Source organism: Ursus arctos, unplaced genomic scaffold (genome assembly GCF_023065955.2).
Source record: "Ursus arctos isolate Adak ecotype North America unplaced genomic scaffold, UrsArc2.0 scaffold_9, whole genome shotgun sequence".
Classification (NCBI taxonomy): Eukaryota; Metazoa; Chordata; class Mammalia; order Carnivora; family Ursidae; genus Ursus; species Ursus arctos.
The window spans coordinates 79,876,067-79,897,202 of NW_026623111.1; the positions used below are offsets into that span (position 1 = coordinate 79,876,067).

General features: G+C 36.5%; 1 protein-coding gene across 4 annotated transcripts in view; it reads right to left on the reverse strand.

Annotated features, from left to right (window-relative positions):
* PPP3CA (protein phosphatase 3 catalytic subunit alpha) overlaps positions 1-21,136 on the reverse strand; it is a 307,186-nt gene that overhangs the window by 70,545 nt on the left and 215,505 nt on the right. For all 4 annotated transcript variants that reach the window (XM_026509653.4, XM_026509652.4, XM_057309724.1 and 1 more), the window contains exons 3-4: positions 8,894-9,018; positions 399-510 (exon numbers count right to left, since the gene is read on the reverse strand). In XM_026509653.4, coding sequence (XP_026365438.1) covers positions 399-510; positions 8,894-9,018 — 237 coding nt within the window. The remainder of the gene's footprint in view (positions 1-398; positions 511-8,893; positions 9,019-21,136) is intronic.

Consider the following 21,136-nt stretch of genomic DNA (forward strand, 5'->3'; position numbering starts at 1 on the left):
GGCTTGTAAATCTATACAGTCCCAAAGAGGCACAGTTGAATTTGCCCTCCATCTGCTTTTCTTGAGTGATTTGAGATGAAAGGGTAAAATTATTCCCCTGAATAGTAGTATTCTGGCTATTTTTAAAAACTAAGTTAATCATTGTTTCTTAGGACAAATTACATCAAATATTAATTCAAATTTTCAGATCACTTTATAGAAAATTTATACTTTAAAAAGAAATTCTGAATTCTCCTCATTGTCCATGCTTAGAAAGAAATATGGAATGATACAGAATAAAATAGTGTCATTTTTTAAGTTTTTGACTTTTAAGCAATGGAAATCATCATGTGCTCTTGGTATGAATTCAAATGACTAGCACGGATGGCGGTAACGGAAGAAGGTTGAAGTATACTTACATTCTTGTTTAAATGTGAAATACTCTGTTAGATGTCTACATTCATGATTTCCGCGAAGTAAAAACAGTGTTTTGGGGTAAAGAATTTTCAAGGCCCACAAATACAGCACACACTGAAAAAAATAAGAATAACATAAGAATAAATATTTTCTCATTATACTTAAGGATCCCATTGCTCGCATGTGAGGAAGACATGAACTAACGTGTGACTATGACCAAAGGTCCCCAAAAGGCTAGGCCTTATAAAGGAGGATATTAACAATCAAACAGAAAACATTACTTTAGTACAAAGCCAAGGTTTATATGCATGCACCGAGGATCTATGCACCGCAAGAAAACAATGGACTTTACAGGGTCTACTGGAAGAAGTCTGAATGAAGACACACACAAAATACACTGGTGTACAAGTATGAGAAGAAATGTGATTAGCAATTAATAAATAAAGACACCTCCCTTTATAAAACAAATTATTAAAAACAAACAAACAGGGACAGAAACAGGAGAATTGGGAAGGAAAGTCAAGACAAAATTTGGAAGCAAACGGTGCCACCAGGCTTTTAGGCTGACTAATTTCTTTCCTTTTTCTTTCTTTCTTTTTTTTTTTTTTAAAGATTTTGTTTTTTAAGTAATCTCTACACCCACTGTGTGGCTTGAACTTACAACCCTGAGATCGAGAGTCAGGAGCACAACTGAGCCAGCCAGGTGCCCTACGTCTCTGTTTTCTATTATGTTCTCTCCTTCACTAGGCTTCTTCTCCCTCATCACCTTGTCTTTTATTTCAATGCCTTAGGTATATAAAGCCTTAAGTTTTTTTGTTTTACATATAAATTAAACTGAAGGCCAGGGAATCTCACTACGCATGCTGTTAATAATAACTACGAGAAACATTTCATAAACCTTGAAACTCTCAAATTCCTTGGGTATTGCAGTTCGTGTAAAAATGAAGGTCCACTTTGAACGCGCCCTGTTTGGAATAAGCCTACATTGACACAGTCCTCCAAGAGTGTGCATTAGATAACTGGGGTCAATGTAATTATCCTCCACTGGCATTCATCAAGAACCCACAGGGAAGAGAAAACCACTCTTTGAAAACAAGTATGCTCTTTTTTTTCCTCATTAAGTTTATGTTCTAAAAGTGAGGCTAAGAAGATACAGAACCACAAAAATACGGAGATAAGTCTGATTCTGGTTACTAAAATCTGAAACCAAAAAACATACAGCATTTACATTTTTATAAAGAACTTTCCAACATATAGTAAATATGCTGCATAACGTCCACTGGGAAAAGCTGCTGGTAATTCATTTGTTGGGATGCCCGTGAAGAATAATCACCTCTGTCAGCTTATATAATAATTTATTAGATGAGTGGAAATGATCATGTTTGAATATACAGCCCAAGTTCTGGAGAAAATACTAATTTATCAAAGGAGGTATGTATTATTGTGTTTTTCAAGTAAGGTATTGTCTCCAGCTATGAAATTATAATTGAAGTAAACAAAAATAATGGGTTGGCATCCAATTTTATATATATGTTACTTTAATTAATTTTCTAATAATCATTTCTGATGATACTTATTAGCTAAAGTTCACATGACAGATGATACTACTATTTCTGAACAGTTGACCAAATGGTCTATACAAGTGATCCTTAAGGCGTCATGATCTGTCAATGGTGCATGATTCCCTGTTATCCCAGTGATCAGTATGGTGGCTCAATGAGGCTCTGATTGCTATGTATCTGGTTTTCAGAGTACATTTACATGGTTTCACAAAAGTAGTTATTACTCAAATTTGTTTCGCATTTCAGAGAAGATACTTATAAACCATTATTAATGTCAACGGGAGAACTCCTCCTAATTTAAGCTTTGTAAGGTTGTACCTTAATACTAAAGAAACACACACACACACTTCCATACTGGTTGTTAACTTTGGATGTCTAGTTTGGAATAAGATGAGAATGTAAGGCCTTTTAAGAACTATATTTACTTACTCAAACTGTTATATCTAATATATTTTATTTTTATATTGAGAAAGAATGTATGTTTTGGCCACACTGTAACTGCTTTTAAAAAAGATTTTTTCTTGTTGTTGTTTTTACTGAAGTATAACTTACATACGATGACGTGCACATATTTTAAATATGCCAGTCAGCGAGTCTGTGTATATGTATATTCTCATGACACTACTAACCAAATCCAGTTACATTTCAGCACACAAAAGGCTCCCTTGTGCCCCCTCCCAATCAATCACCTTTTGGAAATGTAACCACAATTCTGAGCTCTTCAGATTAGCTTTGTCTGTAAGAATCTTAAAGCAAAGTTATTATCTCTCCAACTAAAATAGAAAACACAAGTTTCTAACCCCAGCTAAATGCTAGAGGAATCACTTTTTAGGACCCATATTTTCTCTCTTGCCGTCTGTTAAAGATCCTGTTTTGACATTAGCACATGGCTTTATCGCCTTTAGTTTTAATTTTTGTAGCTTGCTCGTAAGTGAAACCTCAAAGGGTGATACAGAAATATTTTATGATCTGCTTTTCATACGTATTTACCTTTTTAATGATTCAATACACATTTAATATCCTTGTTATTTAATGGATATAAAGCACCTAGTATATAGTGGGAGTTTAAGAAATACTAGCTCTTTTTCCTATAAATGAGGAGGAAGACAGGAACACCGAAGGGAGACAAGGAGGGTAGGAAAGAAAGAAAAGAAAAGGAGAAGGAAAAAGAAAGAGAGAAAGAAAACATAACTCAATTTCCCAATTCTTGGCTCAACAAACCCTCAAAATAAGAGTCCTGTTTTCACATTTTATTTCCTTCTCCCCTGTGGCAAGAATAAAATATCTTCCCAAATGCTGAATAAAACCACAAATGCAGCCAATCTGGAAGAAGTGGCATGGTAAATGAAAGGGCAAGAGTGGCCTGGAGAGCGGAGCCCTGCCAGCCTTCACCCTCAACATCTGGTGGGAGACGGCTGCCAAGTACAACACCGTCTTGCTGGCAACTGTTCTGCCATCTAAAGTTCTAACATTCTGGAGCCCTGTCGATCTGAAATGAAATCATAACCTGACATTATTTTTAAAAAGGAAAGTCTCTTATAAAAAAATTATCACAATTAATAAGCAATGAAATGCAAATTAGTTAAATAATCGGTTATTTTCATCTACGTGATAGGAGATGGCTAATTTGAACAAAATGTTCACTGAATTAATTGGTTAAGGGGGAAACAGAGAGGCATGTTACATTGGTCTTTCGCATGGCTAGATGTAAATTCCTTGTGCTAATGACCTTCAACCGGACCTTGACGGTCTTTCCAGGGTTCCTCGAAATAATTAAATAGTTACAACTTAAAATTACTTTTAAAATATGAACAACTGAGCATCCTCTATATTTTTATTAATTTCCATCATAAACATGGTTTTCTCCTATTTAATTTATCAATCTTCCCCAACGAAGCAGCACTAAGTATATCATTTTGTGAAGGATATCGTTTTCTTCATTAGTTTAATTGGTTCACTGATAATAGTGATGATGAGTATTCTCGAAAATTTGCATCGGAGAGTAAAGAAAGATGTGAAAGAGGGAGAAAGTTAAAAAGCAAATACACAGCTTCAGATATATATCAACCAGCCTTCCAAAATAACTCTCCCAGCTGTGATACATTCCAATCAAAAGGGACGTCTCTCAGTCACGGGACAATTAAGCGAAGGATGTACACTGGTTGGGAAAAGATCCAAACTCCCGAAATGTCAAATGCAGCTCCTCTCAGACATTGCCTGCCTGGTCTGACAAGCAGCAGACAAGCAGCGGAGCAAGAGCAATGCACTACAAAGACCATCGGTGGCGGGGAGACAGCAAACAATTTCTTCGTCCTGTCTGCGGCATCACTCTGTCACCTAACATCGCTTGCTGTTCCCTTTGCTTGTTATTCTCAGGCAGAAGCACGGAACGTTGCCTGACTTGCTGTGGTTCGTTTTACTCCGTGAGTTCACACCAAAGAAACACAACAACTCTTCATGCTTCAATGTGTTCGAGGCCTGGGCTGAGACCTGTATGGAAGCAGCACGGGGAGACGCTGGCTCACAGCTAAGCTCGTTGCCAGGCTGCATGGTGCAGACTGGCTAGAAAAAGAACGTGAGCAAGTGACTAGAAGGAAACAGCTGGGCATGCCTCCGTCTGCAATTCTGTTTTTCTCTGCATTCTCGGAGGGATGCACTCAGACGTGCACCCCTATATACACGTACGCTTGATCAAAGAGATTAGGTAGCATAATGCAATCATCAGAAAGAGGATGGTATTTGGTGTGAGACAAATTATTACTCCAAACAAAATTACCTCTTTCATCACTACTCAAAAGCCTGCTTGTTTTATTTGGGCTAATTTTGTGGGGAATGATTTCTAATCTTGGCAGAAGGAAAAGGTGGTGGGAAGGGGTGGGGAGGGGTGCAGAAAATGAACTCCGTGTACTGCCCACAGCACATTACCTACTTCCTGGAAATACTACCCAGCAGAGACCGTATGAAATCTGAACCTACTCTTCAAAGCTGATTTGGTAAAATTAAACATAAGTGGCTCCTCTTTGCCCAGAGGACAGCCAAAGAAGAAATACCTGCAGGGGAGCCCTGAATTATTGAGAGGAATCAAGAACCTTTTGAAAGCTGTTAGGACAGTCCACGCTGGAAAGGGAATTCTCTTAAACCGACAGTATCTCACTCAAAGAGAATATTTTATGTTCAATTCTGGACCTTCAGATTCGGCGGGGGGGAGAGGGCTGTGTGTGCATGTTTGCACATGCATGAGCGAATATGAAAGTGTGCATCCGTTTCTGCATCACTGATGTGCGCATTTTTTGTGGTTCGCTTCGTGAACATGGCCAAGGCATGGGGTGGAGTGGAAAGAACACAGACTTCGAAGCCCAGCACTGTCATTTCCTATGTGTGTGAGTTTCTCTGAGCTTTGGTTTTCACACGCACAAAAAGAAGACATTGGCGTGTTCCTTGCAGAACCATGAGGAATAAATGAGATCACGTATGCCAGGCAAACAATAGCATTTCAGCATGCAAACAATGTAAGCTTCCTTAATCCACAATTAACAGCCCCAGAGTACTCTCGGTAAATATATTTTATAGAAACGTCTGTTCTATTTTAAACATGATGATATCACTGAGCCATCCCAAAGCCCCTCAAAGGTCACAGCCTAATCAAAATGGATCATTTTCATAGATGAGGCCTTCACGTTTTTGTTATTTCCGTATTCATGTGGCAAGTCCCTGGAGCGTACTCGGGAGACACTTAGAGTTTAATTAAAGAGCTGTTTGTGAAGATGGGAACTCTGATATATGCATCGGAGAACTTTCAAATGTCCTGATCCATTTGCTATGTCATCCACATCTGGGTTCAATCTTTGATCCTTTGCTTGGATTTCAAAAGGTGCATTTGACACAAAATATTGCAACTTTCATAGTTCAAATATCTAAATTAATTGTAGACGAAAAAGAAATCTGTTGAAGAGCAAGTTAGTGATAATTGCTCCTCGAGTTCTTTAATTTAAGGAAATAGAGTTCTAAAAAGCTCCTAATTAGGGAAAATTTAGGAAATTTCGAGTAATTTGAAGCCAGAGATTCAGAAGTCTCAACTCTGGAAGTAAAAATCCAAAGGTAAATAAACACCAACCAGATTAAGAAATAATATTATCTGAAGATGGAGCTGGTGAGACAAAGGAGTCCAAATGTGTCCACTGTTACTCAAGGAGCACATGACTTAGTGCTTTATCTTTTTTGGTAAATTAATAGGAAATAGTGTTATTTCTTTGATTAGATTTAAAAGATGGCAAATTCAGTTATTAAAAATCACAAAAATTACGCCATTAAAAAAAAATTTCCAACATAGCACTCCATCTTTTGGCCAATAAATAATCACTCCCAATAGGAGAGTCTTGGGCCTTCCCTAAGAAGGTGAGCTTCAAGGAAAGTAGCACACCTGTTTCGTTCATCCTCAGAATCTTACAGAGAAGCACTTTGCATGTTAAATGAATAAGGTGAATTTAAGAGTCACTCAAATGATTTTCTGAAGTATTTACTTAGATTCCACACAATCATCATTTAAGGAAAGTAGAAGAAACGTTTTACACCCCATTTCTGTTTTCTGCCTGTTGCAGTATTTTATCGACCTGGCTACATATTGAAATCACCTATGGCCACAGCAACAAGTTCTGGCCTATAGGATGCAAGTTGAAGTCATGGTGCCACTTCTAGGAAACATGCATAAATGAGAGGACATGCCCTTCTCTTTTTCCTTTTCCTTCTAGCCGAATGCAATAGGGGACATGATGGTTGAAGCTGGTATAGCTGTCTTGGGTCACAAGGCAGCTTTGGAATGAGCCCACGCGTCCCATATCCATCAGAGCAACCAGGTAGAAAGAGCGTGGGCCCCGGCGCTGTGCTGAGACACACCAGCTGGGCAGTCCTATCTGTGAGCTTCTACTGGAGAGAGAAATCAACTTCTATCTTGTTCAAACCGCCATGTAACAAGTTTGTTGTTATCTCGTCTTGGCAGATATCAGCCCTAATGGATATAAAGGTCTTAGAAAATTTGCATTCAATTGCCCTTCCCTACCGAGTTGGTCAAGTTAGCCTATGAACGAGATTTATGGAATTTACTCATTTCTTCCCCTGTACTTTTCTTGCTTCAATTTTCTTCCTAGTTAATCTCACTTCTTTGATTTAGGGTTCTCCAGTAATGTCTGCTCTCAAAATTGCTCCACTTTTCTATATTGCAATGGCAATCATTTTCTGTACTTCTTTTATCACAAGGCTTTAATAATTCAACTCATTGAATCCTGGATGACCACCTATTCTAGGCTTTTGATTCTATGTAACTTTTTATAGTCATATTTTCTCACATAGATTTAGTTTTCTAGACAGCAAGGCTACACATTTCTTCAGATTCTCTATAATTCTGATCATAGTGCATATATATTTTATGTGTTCAATAATACAGTACTACTAAGTCTACTAAGTCAAAGAAACACCAAAAATTTACTTTCTCTTTTTGGATTTATATACCAAACCTATCCCTCCTTCCCTCATCATCAAGAATAATTAAGAAATGTATGGTCCTTGGATACAGAAAGGCTTAATATATTGATGAAAATATTATATATATATTTATAACATATATAGCCAATGATTATAGTTTCTCTCTCTATATATAGACTCAACAACTGAAGGTAGATTGAATAACCAAAAAAAAAAAAATGGTATGAGTTTTAAAAACAAAAGCTGTTTAAAGACTGGTATGTTCTTCAACATTAAATATTCCTACAGTAAATAAAATGATGAAAATTTAAAAACCTAGAATCTTTTTTATATGATTATTATGAATATATGATGTTGGTGTGAAACTTTAATAAAGTTGACTTCTCTCTTAATTAAGAATAATTTTTTTCCTTTTAAACGCTTTTTTTCTGAAACACATATGATGTCAGGTACTATATATAGCATGAGCTCTGCTTCTTTAACACTCATTCTTGTTTCAAATCATTTCTTTTTTTTAAGATTTATTTATTTATTAGAGAGAGAGACACGGAGAGCACATGCATGCACATAAGTGGGGAGGGGGTGGGGGAAGAGGCAGAGGGAGGAGAGAGAATCCTCAATCAGGCTCCCCACTGAGGGTGGAGCCGAACGCAGGCCTTGATCTCAGGGCCCTGAGACCATGACCCAAGCTGAAATCAGGAGTCAGGCTCCCAACCAACTGAACCACCCAGGTGTCCCATCAAATCATTTCTTTTAATAAGTATCTGATGAACGCTTTCTATGTTTGAGCCACCATGTTAAGCACCAGGAAAAACAAACGAGTGAATGAAGTGAGGTCTTTGCCTTTATTCTGAATGTAATTTCTACTTACCTGAAGCAGATGCAGGTGGGAGGCTGAGGAAGAACCTCTACCAAAGGTTATCTGTTTTGTTTTAATTAATGAGTTTGACAAATTGCCCTAGTTAGATGACAGGTGCCAAAAAAGACAAGCACAGCAGCTGTAAGTGTACTCACACATACTCACACGCAAAAACACGGACACGGACACAGACACACATGCACCTGGCTATCAATTTACAAAGATAGTTACTGCCTCACAATTATAAGGCATAGCCATGCGAACACATTCCTGCTTATTTAAAAAAAACTTTGTTTAGTTCTGTCAACAGGAAAAAGAATTATCTAATGTAAAAATATGATGTAATTTTTGCAAAGGTGCAAATATATAAAAGGTATAAAAGGCCAATCTTAATAATAGCCATTTCCTTGGCATCTCTATGTATTAAAAAGCATATGGGAATCAACTGAAAATAGAATACACAATACCCCAAGAATTGAGTGTATTAAAGTTCTATTATAGACTACGAATTTCCTTAAGACAGTAACATTTACCACTTGTGGTTTGCCAAGATATTGTTGATCCATTCCCGAGTAGCTAAGAAATGCTGCGGACTTACTTCGATACTGAAGTACCCTCTGTCAACATAGTCCCCCAAGAAGAGGTAGCGAGTGTTGGCAGGAGATCCCCCCACTTCAAAAAGCTTCATCAAGTCAAAGAATTGTCCATGGATGTCCCCACAAACTGAAAGAAATAAAGAAAATTCATTTTATGGTCACATTATGATTCTGAATTAGATTACAAATTACAAAATTTTAGAGCCAGAAGGAATTTAGAGCTCATCTTAGCCAAAACATTGTTTTGCAAAACAGGATAGTGAGACAGAGATTTCAAAGTTAATTAATGGCGGACATGGCTCTAGCACCCAAATCTACCAATTGACAGATTAACTGTAAAAATAAAGATAATAATGACTAGTATTGCTGTGCATTCAACCATGTTACACTACACCCTGTGCTAAGAAATATATGCACATTTTCTGATTTAATACTAACAATGTCATGGGGTGAGTTTTCCCTTTACAGATAAGAGATACGGCAACGAGAGGTTCAGAAATTTGGAATTATCTCTACATAACTGAGGTCTGAATAAATAAATTCTACCCTCTATTACCTCCTGAAGAAAAAGAAAGTTGATACATGTCATAAAAACTGTATTTCACTGAATCTAAAATGCCATCAATTTTAAAACACATCAAGAGTTTATGTACCACTAAGAAAAAGAAAAAAACCTCCATTTTAAATTTAAATTATAAAAGAACATTTTTATAATATCAGATGTTAAAATGACAAAAAATATGAAATTAAAAAAAAAAACTGTAAAATAGTACCAAAAATCACTGGGAAATACTATTTCTTAACTTTCTCACCTTCTCTTTTAAAACCAAAATTCTTGAAAGAACTATGCAGCCTCTCTTTTTAGAAACCACTTATTCAGTACTTATCATTTCATTTACTACTTCCAAAGCCCTAATATATAAATATATATATAATCTTCATTATACAGATGAAGAAATAGTGTAGCTAAGACAGATTATATGGCTAAGCAAGATCACTGTTCTATATGGATGACCCGGGGTTTAAATTCAGATCTGCCTAATTCAAAGCTTTTGCTGCCAACTGTGATGTTATAATATCTTTGATATTTTATATGTTTTACCTATGTATATGTATTTACTATTTTAAAATAATTTTATGCTTAAGTGATGAATATGACGTGTTTGTTTCTCCAACATTAAGGGGCTCATGGACTGAATGTATCAACAAATAGGAAACTTAGGAGGCCAAAGCACGCTATCATTCTATGCTGCAATGCATTTAAGATAAAACCATTTTAGTCCACCTCCATGTCATTCCCTCTCCCCCCTCTTGTTCACTAGATGAGGGTTTTTGTTGTCTTAAATAACCCAAGTTTTTTTTCTTCCTTGGATTTCCACAGGCTGACTCTTTTTCACCCACCAGTCACAGGTGCAAAGGGGTCTTTCTTGAGCACTCTATATAAAGGAGCCGCCTCTCTCCAAAATCATTCTTCGTCCTATTAATTTGTTTTACTTTCTTCATACTACTTAACACTATCAGGAATTACCTAGCTTAGTAATTTGCATGCCGTTTCTTCCCTGATCTTTCCCATTGAAATACAACCTCTGTGAGGTTGTATAACTTGTCAGACTTGGTCGCTGCAGCCCCAGTGGTAAGAACGGCACGTCCCATCCAGTAGGCAGGTGGGAAACATGTGCTCCCCGAGGATTCTTCCACTGAGCCTGCGCTGTGCTTCATTTGGAAATCCATTAACTGAGAAGTCAGGGATTTTGAGATGCCCTTGGGATTGACAGAGTTGGATGACAGGTCTGTAGAGTTGGCTCTGGTGCAAGCCAAAAGCCTTCAACTTGTCTGAGATGCTCGTTTTAAGCCTTTGAGTCACAGATTTCAAAACAGCGTGCAGCAAGACTGGGGTTGAATGTGCGACCTCCAAGCATCTGATGGTGGCTCCCTTACCTGGTTCTACATCAGAAACACATGGACAGGTTTGGAAACTAGACCCCTGGGCCCTGAGTTGGAGTCTCCGGAGATACAGATTTGTAACCAGCTCTTAGATGAGTATTATCTAGTCAGGAAGACTGAACAGACCTACACTTCTGAGCTTTTGTGGGCACACCTCAGCCCTCATTCTGCATGCTTGTGTGGTTCCCCTCAGAGGGATTGTATGTGGGAGAGATACATGTTTGAAAGGCAACTTCTTTCAGTGTTAATTCCAGGTTGCTGTGAGAGTAGGAGTTCCTGTTATGGGAAAGGATAATACTGAAGGGATTGTTTGATCGAATCTAGGAGAAAGAGATGAACCTAAGAAAAATGATAACAAAGAACAAAATTTCTTTTGGTGTTTGAATGTAGTTATTGCTTATGTCTTGTGCATTTCAGTTTTAAGATAAGAGACTTATCCCAAATATTTGGGAACATTCACTATTTTGATACCAAACTTCACGATGAAAGTGACTGCTACACCCAAGAGGATATTGGGTGGGGCCATGGCACCACGCAGAGGGAAGGTTACCGCTACGTGATGGTAAGTGAAAGGTACAGCCAGGTAGCTTTCCCTCCTGTGGCTCCCACCTTCCATCCTCTTAGGTATACCTGAACAGTATAAAAACGCCAGCTAATGAGGCAAGCTGTCTTCTTGTTTGCTCACAGTCTCCAATTCTCCACCAAGTTCGGTCCTTTCATCGTCAACATCATTTGGTTTTAACAGCACTTTCAAAACAACCAGGCTTTGACAAGTTCCGTTTTATTTTCAAGGCAAGGTCTTTCGTCATCGACATAGCCCTGTTTCCCACATTCCCATAGGTTCCCATTATTTGCTTCTCATTCCCAATGGAACACTGCTGGTGGACAGAGTGCTCAACTAGGGGCCAGCACCAAAAGGCCTATTACATTGAAAAGGCTTCAAAAATATAGAAACACAATACATGTAATAAAAGCACTCCTACTCTCTATGAAAATATCCATTTACCTGGCTAAACATTCCCCCAAAATATATATTATGTCTTCAATAGATTATTAGGAAAATTGTACATATTTCCATCAGAAATGTAGAGAGTTATGGCATTAATAAAATGAACACATCAAAGATGATGAAATAAAACATAAAGGGTTTTTTTTTTTTTCTGGACCATTGATACCCTTACCCACGAGTAACCTGATGTACCACAACCTGATGGTTATTTTCCCTATGAGCTGTGGTCCTACTTTTTTTTATACTGGAGAAGGAAGGACTCCATTAGTTTTTATACTGCTCAGGTATACTAAGCAGCTAAATCTATTTGGTGAGAAGGTGTCATTATCTTCTTGGTTCTTTCCCTAAATGGGTGATTAACTGATTTTGAATGTGGCTATTCTAATATTCTCAGCACAGCCAAATGGTGAAAGAGTGACCAACTTCCCGTGATGCTTCCATGTTTATTACTTTTCTCTCATCTTCTATCAGGAAATACAAGTGCTACGTAATACTTAAGCAAACAATTACTTTTAAGTAATTGCCTTTTAATATTGCTTCCCTGCCCACAATGACTCTCACACATCACAAATAAAGCTTTATTGGAAGTGATTCTCACACATGTGTGGTACAAACTTCTGATCTAAATCTCCGGAAGGAAAGTACAGAATTTCGAAGTAGGAAACTGAAAAAACATACAGAAAGGGTATGTCTTTATTTCTTAAGGAGGGGAATACCTTTTACTTCTAATATCATTTCTGGATAGCTAGTAATTAAGCTTTGAAATCACAGGCTTAGAGGGAGGTTCAAGTACATACAAATATAAATATAAATGTCTGTCTGTGCGTTTGCATGTGTGTGCATGCACGTGCGTGTGTGTGCGTGTGTGTGTGTGTGTAAAACCACCCACCACAAAGGAGGAATTATTTGGAGATTAGTGGTCAGCATAGCAGTTAGGGAGTCATTAAACAAGTTCAAGACTTTACTGTCTGTATATTACAGCAAAGAAGTGCTAAAGAGAAAGAGCAATAAACAGCTGGAGCGGTAACAAGGGACTCTTTGTAGTTAGCTGAGTAAGTTCTTGTAATCTACAAACTGGACAATGAATCAGTCGCAGGGCAAGTCTAAGAGTCCCTAAACCCAGCACGCTGCTAAGTAAAGAAGATAATGGCCAGCAGATGGAGGACAAACACGCTCTTGAGAAAATCATCTCAGGCAGGAGGAGGACAAGCTGGAAAGATAACCATGACCATGACCAAGCCCTTGACTTGCATCTCCTGACTAGAGATAAGCTGGTAACTCTATTTAGAAGGGATGGGTGTTCGGTACAAGAACCACGTGCATATTACACGTACAATTAGGTACACGTGTCATAATTAACTTAGTGAATCAGCAAATAAGTATATCCATATTATAATTTAATTATTTTTTCAAAGAATTCCATTGTTTCTAAGTTCACATTGGCAATCAAATTACAACATTAAAAAATGTAACCAGTAGACAGTACTGAACACACTAGGATGAGGTTCCCGTATAATTGCTATACAGTTGATAGTTTGAAAAGGACTTTGACAAAAACTGTCATCCTGAAAAGGAGTCACATTAACAAATACAACATAAAATATATACTTTCATGTAAAACTACTTAAAATAATTTTGAATTAATGCTCATACTTGCACATTTGGTCTTGTTTTCTTTCCAATATTAAAAAAAAATCTATCAAAGAGCATCATTGGGTCAACTTCTTACTGACACTAAGCAAAACTTCTATAATGTCATAGCATTCCAGGTTAAAGAAAGCTTACGCAAATTAGAATGCTTGGGGACAGAGGAGTGAGTTTTTAAAGACAGACAACCAGATAAACAAACAAACAAAAAGACCTGTCAAACGATAAATTGCAGGGGGAAAATAGATTCTTAACGGACTAGCATTTCAATATTGCATCAATACCATGATTTAGAAGTCAAGTGCTTTGGATTCTTGATTCGCTAGTTTTCTAAAAAGACCTTTCAGTTCCTCCAAAACACTGGCTTTTATCATCTTGGAAGACTTGCATGAAGAGGAATAACTTCTTATACAAGTTTTTCCAGTTCATACTAAACTAAGTTTGTAATTTCTCTTTTAGAAAAGACATTACTGAATCACCCAGCAATTTTCACCATTAGAGTGCCACTGTCCTTTCAGCTTAATTGACTTCAACCCAATATTTTTTCCGTAATAGCCACATTCTCCCAAGACAATAACATTTCTAATGTTAAGGAACTAACACATAGAATTCTCAGCATGAGGGGATTAATCTATTAAACTTATTGGTTTGATTTTTGAATCTGTCAGCTACAACATAATTCTTTTCCAAAATTTACAATTTTGCAGAGAAAGGTCTTACATGTAGAGATTTTGCTACGGGTTAAATACAGTGGGAACCATAAGTACATATCTGCTTCCCCCTCTTGATAATCCAGGAGTAGGTAACCCTTCGTGAATGATAAGTTCAAGTACAAACCAGCCGGCCTGAATATACGTAGTTAATTAGCAGACTGTGTAAGCTTCTGAAATCTGGCAATTAGTGAAATAAAAGTGAGCTTTATTATGGCCTTCACTTATTTCCAAAAATCTTCATCAACCTTAAAATAAACTAACCAAGAAAAAATAAAGGGGTCTAATCCACTAAAGAAGTATACTTCAAAATAATTAATATTTTCCCCATAGCAAATATTATTTGTCAAATGTTTAATTATGCCTTAGGTACTTTATAAAACACAAAATATGAATTCTTTTTTTTTTTTTTTTAATAATGATTTTTTATTATATTATGTTAGTCACCATACAGTACATCCCCGGTTTTCGATGTAAGGCTCGATGATTCATTAGTTGTGTATAACACCCAGTGCACCATGCAATATGTGCCCTCCTTACTACCCATCACCGGTCTATCCCATTCCCCCACCCCCCTCCCCTCTGTAGCCCTCAGTTTGTTTCTCATAGTCCATAGTCTTTCATGTTTCATTCCCCCTTCTGATTACCCCCCCTTTCTTTATCCCTTTCTTCCCCTACTGATCATTCTAGTTCTTATGTTCCATAGATGAGAGAAATCATATGATAGTTGTCTTTCTCTGCTTGACTTATTTCACTAAGCATTATCTCCTCCAGTGCCGTCCATGTTGTAGCAAATGTTGAGAACTCATTCTTTCTGATTGCTGAGTAATATTCCATTGTATATATGGACCACAACTTCTTAATCCAGTCATCTGTTGCAGGGCATCTCGGCTCCTTCCACGATTTAGCTATTGTGGACATTGCTGCTATGAACATTGGGGTGCATATGGCCCTTCTCTTCACTACGTCTGTATCTTTGGGGTAAACACCCAGTAGTGCAATGGCTGGATCATAGGGTAGCTCAATTTTTAACTTTTTAAGGGACCTCCACACTGTTTTCCAGAGTGGCTGTACCAACTTGCATTCCCACCAACAATGTAGGAGGGATCCCCTTTCTCCACATCCTCTCCAACAATTGTTGTTTCTTGCCTTGTCTATTTTTGCCATTCTAACTGGCGTAAGGTGGTATCTCAGTGTGGTTTTGATTTGAATTTCCTTGATGGCTAATGATTTTGAACATTTTTTCATGTGTCTGTTAGCCATTTGTATGTCTTCATTGGAAAAGTGTCTGTTCATATCTTCTGCCCATTTTTTGATTTGTTTATTTGTTTCTCGTGTATTGAGTTTGAGAAGTTCTTTGTAGATCTTGGATACCAGTCCTTTATCTGTAGTGTCATTTGCAAATATATTCTCCCATTCCGTGGGCTGCCTCTTAGTTTTTCTGACTGTTTCCTTGGATGTGCAGAAACTTTTAATCTTGATGAAGTCCCATAAATTCACAAAATATGAATTCTTAACCAGTGCATTCTGGTTTTGATAGTATAAAAACAATAATGACAAGTCTCCAAAATCAAAATTTGCTAAATACTGAAATTTCAATTATTTTATTTTATTTATTTTTTTAAGATTTTATTTATTTATTTGAGGGAGAACAAGCAGAGAGAAGAGGCAGAGCGAAAGAGAAGCAGGCTCCCTGCTGAGCACAGAGCTCCATGTGGCGCTCCATCCCAGGACCCTGAGATCATGACTTGAGCCAAAGGCAGACACTTATCTGACTGAGCCACCCAGGCGCCCCATGAAATTTCAATAATTTTAAAAGAAAAAAAAATAAAGCTATGAAATTAAACACAAAGTGATAACAGCACCAGTGCAAATTAATAGCAATAATTTCAAACACTTTATATTTAAGATGCTGTTTTATGAAGATAAATAAACTACCTGTTTGCCAGTGACAATGAGAAATACAACAGGGCAACTAAAAAAAGGGAAATATATTATAGATTCTAATAGTAACAATACAGTACTAAACCCCTTAAATCCCTAAATCTCAGTTTATTTATTGATTTATTCATTTATTTATTTATTTTAAAGATTTTATTTATTTATTTGACAGAGAGAGAGACAGCCAGCGAGAGAGGGAACACAAGCAGGGGGAGTGGGAGAGGAAGAAGCAGGCTCCCAGCAGAGGAGCCTGATGCGGGGCTCGATCCCAGGACCCTGGGATCACACCCTGAGCCAAAGGCAGATGCTTAATGACTGAGCCACCCAGGCGCCCCACTAAATCTCAGTTTATAATTATAATCCGATGGAAAGAAACTAGAATCGTCTACATTTTTAAGCTATGTTAGCGAAGGACCAAACAAATACAACACCACGGTATGTACACAGTGTACTCCAATCAATAGAAAAATAAATTATTGAAATTTATGTTTACTTTTTTGTCCTAAAAATAAGTGTTCTCACCATCAAAATTATTGTTTGATTTTTTTTTTTCCTTCCTGGGTTGAATGCCTTACAAGATTTTGTTTACTGGAAGAATTTTAATTTATGAAACAAGAATGTATTTGTTTCAACTGTTATCACTAGTTTTCCATTCCAGCATCAATCCATATTATAACAAAATGCATAATTACTAAAAATTCATAATAATGTTATGGAATTATGTAAGCCACAGTCATGGCTGTGACACTAATGACTAATAACAATAAGAAGCATGTACAGTACTTACAGGGTTAATTAAATTTGGTCATCACTCTATTCATGTGTCCCAGTTTGGTCAGACCCAGAAACTATCGGCTGGTTGTCTGATATGTGGATTTCTTTACTTTATGAAGTTCACGAAGCCCTTCACTGTCGTCACGAATCAAGAGTATTGGATGAACACTATAACTTGATGTAACTTCGGTCAAATAGAAATAAATTTGGTGATTTACATACTTAGATACACTATTAGTAAATGAATGATTGTTCTCTTCACTTTTCGAAATACTGATCCCAGCTTTCAGAACGAATGAACTCCCTCTAAGACCCTGAAACATGGGCTTTCATTACTATAACCAGATCTGGGGGTTACAGATTTATGCCTTAGAAGTGCTCCTTCCCATCTGTATACTTCTGGAGTGGGTTTTGTTTTTGTTTTTGTTTAACTCTTTGGTAGCTGTGGTCACAGTATTCTCTCAGTTCTGGCCTTTTGCTTTTTCCTGGATGTGTTATTTCATTCCTGAGAAGAGGCGGTAGAGCACGATGGTTAAGTACACTGCCTGGTTTCATAACTGCTTTTTCTTAGCTCTTTGGATTGTATGTGTATTCCTCCTGATGGACCCGAGTCAAGGCACTATGACTTCTTAGTTAATTATTCAATCTCCGTGGATCAGCTTTACTATCTATTCAATGTGTGGATTCTTCCAATTTGCTCTCCCAACTTCCTCCTTTACATGTACATTGACATTCTATACTTTTTTTTTTTACTACTTTTCCTTACACTTTCACCATCTCGCTTTGTTAAAAACGTGCCACCTGTGTGACTAGGACAAGATACTTAATCTTTGAATAAAGTCTCAGATGCTCATCTGTAGGGGGCTTCATATGAGACCTTATTCTATATGTTTTCTTTAATTAAATAAAGTAACATAAGGGAGAAAAAAAAGCTTAGCAGGCTGTGGCCCACAGACTGTACGGACACAACATGAAATAGGCATGGCAGCTATTCCAGATGGCGTCTGCCTAAGAAATATCGTGAATGTTTTGCCAGATTTAGACAGATGATCTAAGTATCGGTACTCAACACAGCCATAAATAAAACATGAGAAAAGTTGTTCTATTTTTTCCACTTTTTATCCAAATCTATGCTATCATATATTGAAAGCCGTTGAGGCTGGAATCAAATAGACTTGGTTTCGTGCTCCACAACTGCCATTTTCTAAGAGCGGAAGTCTCTCCAAATGGCTTTCGTGATCTTACCCATCTTTCAGGGAGTAGCGGCACCATGGTGAGTTTCCAGTTAGTCTCATTTTCTTTTGTAGCAAAGCTCATTTACAAGACCACTCTGTTTTATGGCTGTGTAATGGTTGTAATGTTTTAAAAGCTGAAAGTGACATAGTGACTAGAAAGAATAGAAGGTATTGAACCAAATGGATTAATAAACAAAATAAAACAAAACAACTCTTCTTATATTTCTGGAAAATTTGGTTAAGAAAAATCTAAGTGGGGAATAAGTGAGTCATTTCTTATTATGGTTATGATACTCCTTAAATTTGGACAATTTGAAAGATTATTTTGCTTCTAATATTTTAAAAACAAGGAAAGCATGCTACTGAAATTTAATTCTAAAAGTCCATATATTCATCATTAGATTGGCAATTATAGACAACGGGCTTGTCAGTAAAGAGGTTTTTATCTAGCACTGACTTTCAAGTAGGCAGCTCTATTTATGCCTACTAGTAAATGAACAAAGCTAGGAAGTGCTATTCCTGAAAGATAATATTTAAATGACTTAATAGAAAGAAGGATTAAATTTCTTCAGTAAAAGTATATAAGCTTACTTGTTAAATGAGGCATATTTGGAAATGGAATTTTTGATTTTTAATTGACCGATTATTAAAAATAGATGAACAACTCAGACATGTTGGAACACATTCATTTGAAAATTAGTTAAGAAAAAATATTCTCTAGAAAATAATTCTGACAAAGGCAATGAGCCTATTTCTTAATTCTACCTAGTTTTCCTTAATCTGTCAACCCCTCATCTATCTTTAATTCAGATATTCCAGAATTATTTATTCCATTAAATATCTGGAACAATAGAGGTGGCTGCGTGGGTCTTTTGGTTAAGTGTCTGCCTTCGGTTCAGGCTCAGGTCATGATCCCAGAGTCCTCTACCCGCACACACTCCCCACCCCATGTTCTCTCTCTCTCATATAAAAAATTTTAAAGATCTTTTAAAAATATCTGTAAAAATAAACAAAACATTGAATGTATGATATTTACTAAATAAACTGTATTAAAAGGATGAATAAGTACCACCAAAGATTGATGATTTCTTATTTGTGGACAATAAAGAAATGAAAGACTTGGAATTTGGTCTCAAGAACTTTAGAGTGTACTTGAGAAAACACACACATACAAAATGGTGTTGAAAAGTGTTGCCTTCATGGCACCCGAGTATTTCCCTCTCCAGTTTGAAACTTCTGAGCACTCTCTTATGGTCAAGAAATATGGGTTTTAGAGTTAGTTCTCCCATAAACATTTATATAAGCGAATCATTACATTGCCTCTCTGCCATCTGTCAAATGTCCCAACAGAGGCAGAAGGATATATAGTTTCTCTAAAGTAAATGTCGAGTTAAAAATACTTTACATATACTTATTTATGTTTTTTATTTTGAAATCTCAAATTACATTAAGAAAGTATGAGATTGTGTTCATTATCCAAAGACGGTATCAATTTAAAAATTTTGAAACTTGTACTAATTAATTTCAAATTTCTATGTTAGAACTAATATCCATTCAATTGAAGATTCCTCTTGTGGAGCTGATTATATTCCACGGTGATACAACCATCAATATCAATACAAATTGTTTGTTTATCTCTATCAATACAAATTGGGGTCACAGTCCTAAACTGACTTAAGTCAAGCATCCATGTCACTGTATATTTTGTACCTTTATATATGTACTTGTCACCAATTTGAGCATGAATCATGTCTTATGTTTCTTGTTTCTTCACCATTTTTCGAATATCTATTAAATTACACAAAAATCATGTTTGCCTAACATGTTGTATATGGCATATAAACTAAAGGTTCATGGCAACCTAATGCAGGTGTCTGGAAAACATAAAACCACTGCCAATAACTCATCATAACTTGGGATTCATTAGTAATCATTTTCAAATTTAGTTTCTTTTTCATTGATTAAAAATGATGAATGCTTCTTATATATCTTTGAATTGCTAAAAAGATCAATCAGGATTGTAAATCAACTCTTTGCCTTGACAAAATATAAAAAAACTGAAAAGTGAAAAATTTTCATAATGTGTTTGGTGAGTTATTAAACTGATTTTTACTAGGGAAAAGTTTATTTTATAAAATCATATAACTTCAAGTTACATTTCCTTATAAACCTGCTTTATTAAATTTCCAGAACTCTTTCCACCATCTATATTCATTATTTAAGGTATTTTAAACAAGAGTTTTATGTGTTGTTAATACATATGAGGCTGATTTTAAAATATTATGTCTCTTTGTTATTAGTCATGTCACAAATTGAACTACATTTTTCAAAAGAACACTGGATTTCTCCTGTGATGTTTTGATACTTTATAAGAGAGTTCACATGTCAGAGTGGACAAATTGTCCAAAATCCCAAATAATAGCTGACTACATAAACTAGGATATTTTATTCAGTCTTAATTAGCAGGTAGTTATGAAATACCTCCCATGTGATAAATGTTATGGAGAAATAAAAATAGTCACTTTCAATGATGGGAAAGACAAGTTTATATAAATATGAAATAATTCAAGAATAAGATGTAATTTTATAGTAAAGGAATATAAAAACAATCAATTCTCTTAGGAAACACAGAGAATACTTGGGATATAAGACTTACACATGTGAATAGGGACCAGATGGGGTTTCCAATGGCATAACTGCTATTGATCTGACCTTTCATCAGTAAGAAAACACTGACCTTTGACCATGATCTTTGCTTTGTGGCGTCTAGACTTGTGAAATGTAGATGGCTAAAACCTTTCCGGAGTGGTCTAGTCAAGAGGCTTCTTAACATTTCAAATGTCTCAGAACTAGAGACAGGATAAAATCAGTTGTACTCTCTATGTCCTACAGATGTTACCTGGGAAGTAGCAAGAAGCCAAACACACGCGGCTTGCAATGTGTGCTGTGCCTGGCAGGGCAAGTATGATCCTTTCCTTCTGTTCC